This window comes from Rana temporaria, chromosome 3, assembly GCF_905171775.1.
Source record: "Rana temporaria chromosome 3, aRanTem1.1, whole genome shotgun sequence".
In the NCBI taxonomy this organism is placed as follows: Eukaryota; Metazoa; Chordata; class Amphibia; order Anura; family Ranidae; genus Rana; species Rana temporaria.
The window spans coordinates 469,927,345-469,936,883 of record NC_053491.1 but is presented as its reverse complement, the minus strand read 5'-3'; the positions used below and the strand labels follow the sequence as shown (position 1 = coordinate 469,936,883).

Below are 9,539 nucleotides of genomic sequence, written 5' to 3'. Positions count from 1 at the left end.
TGTTGTTGTTGTTGCTGTAATTGCCCCTGGGAAAACATGGATATGACATTCCTATTCTGAATCCATATGGACTTCTCCTCTCTATAAAAGCAGACAGGCTGTGATGTTGGAGACTACTGTATGAAAACTTACCATAGACATAACTTTGAAGACAAGCCCTATGGGATCTCCTGAAGTCTGGTGTAAGTATAATTCATTTCCATAATGAAGCATGGGACATTGTTATTTGTTATGTAAAATGGAACTATGAGCAAAAGAAAAATGATTCACATAAATCCACATTTGTCATCCTATGAACAGGATAGTGTTACAGGGATATGAAGGTTTAAACGCGCTTTAACTAAATGAAAACAAATATGTAAACACTTTTTAAGACCTTACCCAAAAAAGTTCCTTCCCATATGAAACATGGACCTGACAGATCCCCCGCACAGCCTACTTGACAGACTTCCAACCCCTGTGTCTCCACATACACGTTAATTTCTCACTGGTGCCTCTCTATACCCTTCCAGAGACCCACATACACACAACCTTCCAGACACCCACATAGTTACAACTTTCCAGACACCCAAAGACATCCAACCTTCCAGACACCCACATATATACAACTTTCCAGACACCCAAAGACATACAACCTTCCAGACACCCACATATGTACAACTTTCCAGACACCCACCAACATACAACCTTACAGACACCCACAGACACCAACTGCCAACACCCAAAGACATAAGATCTTACAGACAGCCACAGGCATACCACCTTCCAACACCCAAAGACATAAGACCTTTCAGACACTCACAGACACACAATCTTCCAACACCAACATACATACAACCTTCCAGAGACCCACAGACACACAACCTTCCAGACACCCACATATATACAACTTTCCAGACACCCACAGAAACACAACTTCCAACACCAACATACATACAACCTTCCAGACACCCAAAGACATACAACCTTCCAGACACCCATATATGTACAACTTTCTAGACACCCACAGACACTCAACCTTCTAGCACCCAACAACATACAACCTTACATACACCCACAGACACCACCTTCCAACACCCAAAGACATAAGACCTTCCAGACACCCACAGACACACCACCTACCAACACCCAAATACATAAGACCTTTCAGACACTCAGGCCCCGTACACACCATAGAATCCATCCGCAGATAAATCCCAGCAAATGGGTTTCAGCGGATAGATCCTATGGTGTGTACACGCCAGCGGATCAACTTTCCAGACACCCAAAGACATCCAACCTTCCAGACACCCACATATATACAACTTTCCAGACACCCAAAGACATACAACCTTCCAGACACCCACATATGTACAACTTTCCAGACACCCACCAACATACAACCTTACAGACACCCACAGACACCAACTGCCAACACCCAAAGACATAAGATCTTACAGACAGCCACAGGCATACCACCTTCCAACACCCAAAGACATAAGACCTTTCAGACACTCACAGACACACAATCTTCCAACACCAACATACATACAACCTTCCAGAGACCCACAGACACACAACCTTCCAGACACCCACATATATACAACTTTCCAGACACCCACATAAACACAACTTCCAACACCAACATACATACAACCTTCCAGACACCCAAAGACATACAACCTTCCAGACACCCATATATGTACAACTTTCTAGACACCCACAGACACTCAACCTTCTAGCACCCAACAACATACAACCTTACATACACCCACAGACACCACCTTCCAACACCCAAAGACATAAGACCTTCCAGACACCCACAGACACACCACCTACCAACACCCAAATACATAAGACCTTTCAGACACTCAGGCCCCGTACACACCATAGAATCCATCCGCAGATAAATCCCAGCAAATGGGTTTCAGCGGATAGATCCTATGGTGTGTACACGCCAGCGGATCTTTTTCCGCGGATATTTATCCCCTGGGATGGATTCCAGCAGATAGGATATTTGCTGACATGCAGAACATATCCATCTGCTGGAGTCCATCCCAACAGATGGATCCGCTGGTCTGTACAGACTCACCGGATCCATCCGTCCGAAGGGATCCCCCGCATGCGTCGTAATGATTCGACGCATGCGTGGAATTCCTTATATGACAGCGTCGCACGACACGTCATCGCCAGAGGATTTCGGCGCGGATTTCAATGCGATAGTGAGTACACTCCATCGCATTAAAATCTGCTGAAATCCTCGAGAGGATTTATCTGCGGAAACGGTCCGCTGGACCGTATCCGCGGATAAATTCTATCGTGTGTATGGGGCCTTACAGTTACACAATCTTCCAACACCAACAGACATACAACCTTCTAGACACCTACAAACATACAACCTTGCAGACACCCACAGACACACCACCTGCCAACACCCAAAGACATAAGACCTTTCAGACAACCACAATCTCCCAACATTAACATACATACAACCTTTCAGACACCCAAAGACATACAACCTCCCAGCCAATCACATATATACAACTTACCAGATGCCCAAAAACACACAACCTTTCTACACCAAAATACATGCAACCTTCCAGACACCCAGACATACAACCTTCCAACAACCTCAAACATACAACCTTCCAGACACCCACAGACATACAACCATCCAACACCCAAAGACATATAACGTCCCAGCCACCAACACATACAACCTTCCAACACCCAAATACATACAACCGTCCAGCCACCCACAGACATACAACCTTCCAGACACCCATAGACATTCCACTTTCCAACATCCAAAAGCATACAATTTTCCAGACACCTACAGACATTCAACCTAGTGGACACCCACAGACATACAACCTTTCAAACACCCACAGTCACGCAACCTTCCAACACCAACATACATGCAACCTTCCAGACACCCACACATACAATGTTTTAACACCCACAAACATACAACCTTCCAGACACCCACAGGCACACAACTTTCCAACAATTAAATACATACAACCTTACAGCCACCCACACATACAATCTTCCAACACCCAAAAAGACATACAACCTTCCAGCCACCCACAGACATACAACCTTCCAGACACCCATAGACATTCCACTTTCCAACATCCAAAAGCATACAACCTTCCAGACACCCACAGATATTCAACCTATTGGACACCCACAGACATACAACCTTTCAAACACCCACAATCACACAACCTTCCAACACCAACATACATGCAACCTTTCCAGACACCCAGACATACAACGTTCCAACACCCACAGACATACAACCTTCCAATACGAAAATAAATAACAATTTCCAGCATCCAAAGGCATACAACCTTCCAACACCCAAAGACATACAACCTTCCAGACACACACAGACATTCTACCTATTGGACACTCACAGACATTCAACCTATTGGACATCCACAAACATACAACCTTCCAGACACCAACAGTCACACTAGCTTCCAACATCTAAACATTAACAACCTCCCAGACACCAACAGTTACACAGCCTTTCAGACACCCACACCATAGCACACTGGAGAATTGTAATGTGAACACACTCCAAAATTTCCATGATGAAGACCCATAATACAACATGGGATAAGAAAAGGTTATACCCCAATGAGCTTATTTCTTCAATGACTTAGTAATAGGACCTGTTTTCCTTTTGAAAACTATTTGTTTATGACTGAACTGTGACCAAGGTAAAGTTTCCTTCTCCTAGGTGATATACCAACTACAAAATCCCCGCTTTGCCCCTCGACCACTATACTGAAACATTAGGGGCCAGGTTCTGATAGAGGAGTGCTACTTTACCACCCCCTATTGGCATCCCTGGTTGTTAGCACCCCAAGCAGTGTATTATGTTTTGTCCAAACTCCTGTAACTGCGACTTTTGTTAGACAGCTTGGTCTGGTACAGGAGTTGGAAAATTAATGAATCTACTTGCAGGGTCAACAATTCTGTTACGGGGGAACCCAGAAAGACAAAAGCTGCTGACATACTTTTATTTTTTGTTCCACTTTACAAGCTTACAGTTTAATCTTTATATACCATTTATGGGTGGTAAGATAATTTTCTGCATTATACCACTGATCATAATGAAATTTAAAATGTAAGGTCGCGCACACACGATCGGAAATTCCAACAAGAAAACCGTGGATTTTTTTCCGACGGACGTTTGTCTCAAACTTGTCTTGCATACACACGGTCACACAAAATTCTGACTGTCAAGAACGGGGTGATGTACAACACTATGATGAGCCTAGAAAAATTAAGTTCAATGTTTCCGAGCATGCGTTGACTTGATTCCGAGAATGCGTAGGATTTTTCTCCGTCAGAATTGCATACAGACAATTGGAATTTCCGACAAGAACTTTTCTCGTCGGAACATTTGAGAACCAGCTCTCAAATTTTTCTTGACAGAAATTCTGCTTCCATTGGAGCCTACACACGGTCGGAATTTCTGACCAAAAGCTCACATCAGACTTTTTTGTCAGAATTTCCGATCGTGTGTACACAGCATTAGTCCAAAGTTATTACAATTTCCTGATTTAATATTCAATATTCTTATAGATTATATAGTTCAAGCAATTTCCCACTTGGGACTCTGTCCATAGATAAATGTTCTTCCTGTATTTGTGTGGGTTTCCATGAGTAAACTGGCATTGGTGTCTTTATGTGTGATGGGGAACATTAGAACCTGAGCTGCTTTGAGGAAAAGGATTAACTTCAGTGGCTCTGTACATCGTGAACAGTGTACATTATGAATGTTCTAAGCCCATGCACTTAAAGTCCTAGAAACATTCATACGGGGCATGGTTCTTTCCTCGGGATGTATAAAATAATAGGCACCAGTCACTTTAGCAGATTGTGAAAGAGAACAAACGTTTATTGTCTATGCAATACAGGAAGGAGGATGAGGTTCAAATCAGGCTAACCCTGATTACATTGGACCTTAAAAACAAAGCTAAGCTTTAATATCTTGAGTAGTATGCACGCCTATGTACAGTTCCACTCATAATGCTTCAGCCTCGTCACACTCTCAGTCAACTACAGTAGGTCCTTTTTCACACTCATTTTGAGAGCACCTCTCACATAGAGACAGACACCACCACCACCCTTCAGTTTTACCCTGTCAGTCCAAAAGAGAGCATAGCGCCAGGAAAGTTAATAGCCCAGTCATGTGAAGAATGAAGCCAAGATTCAGCAATACCAATGAAATCATAGTTCTCCCTTATGTCCCAAAGCTTTCAACTCATCTATTTTGCTTGGCAGACTTCTGGCATTGATTAACAAACACTTTCATTCATTGTCACAGTTTACAGACTTATTTTGCATATCTTATTTTAGTACAAAAGGTACCATTTCCAATGGTTGTTTGTAACACGGAAACCTTCATACCACCTGCCATAACCCTCCTCCTATCTTTCCCCATTCCACCCACACAAAGGGACTGACCCTTGTCTCACCTATTATAATAGAATTAACCCTCCCCACAAACCTAGTTAAAATACTCCTCCAGCCTTCCCATAAACCTCTCCCCCAGCACAGCAGACCCCCTTCCATTTATGTGCAAACCATCTTTAGCATATACGTTGTACCCCAATGAAAAGTAAGCCCAGTGCTTCTCAAGGTTTTTTTTCTGATTCTCTTTCCACTCACAGGCTGTGCTGCCTGGGCCTCCTTAGAACTCTTTACCCACGTAAGGACCGCCTAGCGCCTATATACGTCAGCAGAATGGCACGGCTGGGCACAGGCACATACAGGTACGGTGCCCTTAAAGTGCCCAGCCGTGGGTCGCGTGCGCGCCATCGGCGGGGTGCTTGCGACCCGATCTGAAGCTCCATGACCGTGCCTGAGGGACCCGATTGCCGCCGGTGTCCCGCGATCAAGTCACAGGAGCTGAAGAATGGGGAGAGGTGAGTGTAAACAAACCTTCCCCGTTCTTCTCTGTGGCTTGTCACTGATCGTCTGTTCCCTGTTATAGGGAACGACAATCAGTGACGTCACACGTCCAGCCACACCCCCCTACAGTAAGAATCACTCCCTTAGGGCACACTTAACCCCTTAGTGCCCCCTAGTGGTTAACCCCATCTTTGCCATTTTCACAGTAAACAGTGCATTTTTATAGAACTTTTCGCTATGAAAATGACAATGGTCCCAAAAATGTGTCAAAAGTGTCCGATGTGTCCGCCATAATGTCGCAGTCACGAAAAAAAACGCTGATCGCCGCCATTACTAGTAAAAAAAAAATGATAAAAATGCCATAAAACTATCCCCTATAAGTTTTGCACAAACCAATCAATATACGCTTATTGCGATTTTTTTTACCAGCAATATGTAGAAGAATACGTATCGGCCTAAACTGAGGGAACAATTTTATATATTTTTTTCGGGATATTTATTATAGCAAAAAGTAGCTCTATTTTTGTTTATAGTGCAACAAATAAAAACCGCAGAGGTGATCAAATACCACCAAAAGAAAGCTCTATTTGTGGGAAAAAAAGGATGCCAATCTATGTTTGGGAGCCACGTCGCACAACCGCGCAATTGTCAGTTAAAGGGACACAGTGCTGTTATGCAAAAAGTGGCCAGGTCCTTTACTTGCATAATAGTCTGGGTCTTAAGTGGTTAAGAGGTAAGCTCACCTTTTCACAAAAAATGAAAAGGTGACCTAACTCCAAATATTCTGACCACCCCCCTGAGCTAAGTCACTGTAACTAGAGAAGAACTAGAGAAGAAAGAGCTCAGTGTCCATGCACTCTGTTTGAATGGCCCAGAGTGGCCTCTTAGGCCCTGTACACACGATGGAACATGTCTGCTGAACATGTCCGCAGACCAGTTTCAGCGGACAGATCAGACCGTGTGTACAGCCTAGCAGACAGGTTTCCAGCAGACAAAAGTTTTAAAGCATGCTTCAAAACGTATCTGCTGGAAACCCGTTCGTCCGACATGTCCGCTGGTTAGTACGCTTAACCAGCGGACCGAAATCTCCCGCATGCGCCAAATGGATTCGACGCATGCGTGGAAGCATTTTACTTCCTGGTTTGCAGACGTGGTGGCGTCAATGTCACTGCCACGTCACCGCGCTTTCTGTCCGCGGGGATTTTGATTTGATGGTGTGTACAACCATCAGACCAAAATCTCCTAGCAGACATGTCCAATGAAAACGGTCCGCGGACCATTTTTATCGGACATGTTCGAGCGTGTGTACAGGGCCTTAGGGACACACAATTGTAGCATCCTACAAATGGCAGGATGCTTAGGCATTGGGGGGGTAGCATTATTTACAAAGAGGCATGCCCACAGCTGTATGTGGTGTGGGAGTAGGTACAGCATTTGAAGAAGTTGGAGCACTGGTATGTTGTATTGTGTAAATATGGAATTGTATAGTTTTTGTTTGGGGAAAATGGGCACCAATGTTTATCATTTATTTTATCTATTTTAACCACTTCCTGTCTGTTGCCCATTTATAAGGGGTATTGGGTATACCAGGATCATGGCTGCAGCTACAGTCATGATCCTGGTATCCTTTTTCAGCTGGCAATTCTCTTTTATGTAAAAGTGGTCCTAGTGGCTATACAGTCACTGGGCCACTTTTAAAGGAGGTGGAAGGGGTTTGCCCAACTCCTGGTGCAGCCATTACCTGGCTCTCCCATCCCATCTGGGAACCTGGTAAGGATAAGACCAGAAACGTTGGATTCCCTAGACACAGTGAGAATAATTGATGTCATGCCTCCCACTGTGTGATGCAGAGACTGGAGGAAATTAGGATTTTATCATTTTTTGGTTTCAGTCAGATGTAAACAAGCCAATACTGGATTGTGAAAGCATCTGATCAAACCGATCTTGGTTTGATCAGATTCTTTGGAGACCAGACAATAGTTATTGGTCTAATAGATCCCAGATATCTCCATAAAGAAGATCTGTCATGGCCCATGCAATCATAAGTATGTATGGTAAAATATTTGATTAATTATGTCCATCTTTGTGTTTAGCTACTTTTAAAAATGTTTCTAATTAAAAATATTAAAATAATCCATATATTTATTTATTTGTCATTTTCAACAAACCTAGCTTGCATTGCTTTGCTTTTCATAATTGGTATCATAATGTTAATTAGCACAATAATAATTAATTGACAAAATAGTTCATATGTACCACAAACCATTTTTTTCATAAAGTTTATGGAAGTTTATTGCTATCCTTTGATCTTCTTCAGAGAATGTGTAAGGAGAATCAAACTGAAGTCACAGAATTCCTACTTCTTGGATTCCAAGGTTTATATGAAGTGAAAATTCTGTTCTTCATAGTGTTCTTCTTAGTCTATATTGTCATACTAAATGGAAATATCCTCATTATTATCTTGGTGGGCACTTTTGATCATCTCAAGATTCCGATGTTTGTCTTTCTTCAACATTTAGCTGCTGCAGATGTTCTATTGACCACCACTGTTATACCACTGATGTTAAATATCATCATACTGGATGAAAAGATCATGTCTGTCCGAGGCTGCATTGCGCAAATGTATTTTATTTTTATTTTTGGGTTTGTGCAGTGTTTCTTCATTGCTATAATGTCATACGACCGTTGTCTAGCTATTTGTAATCCAATGCATTATACTTCGATAATGAGACCTCATATTTGCCTTCGTATGATTGAAGGATCCTGGATTTTGGTCGTTTTTATATCAACTGAGATTATTTTAGTAGGTCAGTTGCGTTTCTGTGGACTAAATAACATTGACCATTTCTTCTGTGATTTTGGGCCCACTGTAGAATTAGCCACTTCAGACACCTCCCTTTTGTTGCAGATTGACTTTGGTATTTCCATTTTAATGGTCTTCTTTCCTTTTGCTTTTACTGTCATAACGTACTTTACTATTTTGCTTACCATTCTGAACATGTCCTCCAAAAGTGGAAAGAAGAAAGCATTTTCCACTTGTAGCTCTCACCTGGCCACTGTATGTGCATACTATGGGACGTTGATGACAGTGTCTTTGAATTCAGCCATCGAGACCTCGTCAACCTTGAACAAATTTAGTTCGCTTTTGTATATTGTCGTGACCCCGCTAATAAATCCCATAATTTACAGCCTGAGGAACCATGAGATCAAAAGAACCATAAGAAAATTATTTGGACATTTTAGGGCAAATATTTAAAGGAGGAAATAAAAGTAAAACATGAGCAAATAGAAACCTTTTTCTTAAAGAGAAGCTGCCATATTACCCAATCAGTGCACACTGATAATACAGATACCCCCCCCCCCCCACCAAACCTCATCCCAAGCTTTTTTTACTTACTGAGCCATGATCCTTCACCGCCTCCCTGCTGAAGCAGTCCTGCCAAAGCTTCGATGTTGGCTTAAGCTGGAGCTTAGGGACTAGGGAATGGTGTTTGGGTCTGGTGACTGGACACTCAGGCCTGAACACTGTGACATGGGGAAAGCCACAATATCTTTCATACATAGAAGCCTTGATCCATTAGCAAGGGCTCTGGTGCTGTAGAAAAGCAGCATGTGAAGGTGGTTAT

At 42.7% G+C, this 9,539-nt stretch overlaps 1 protein-coding gene across 1 annotated transcript; it reads left to right on the top strand.

Moving 5' to 3' along the window:
- Positions 1-8,231: 8,231 nt before the first annotated feature.
- LOC120930963 (olfactory receptor 10A7-like) lies at positions 8,232-9,230 on the top strand. The gene has a single exon (XM_040342096.1). The coding sequence runs from the start codon at positions 8,234-8,236 to the stop codon at positions 9,167-9,169; it is 936 nt and encodes a 311-aa protein (XP_040198030.1). The 5' UTR covers positions 8,232-8,233; the 3' UTR covers positions 9,170-9,230.
- Positions 9,231-9,539: the final 309 nt, after the last annotated feature.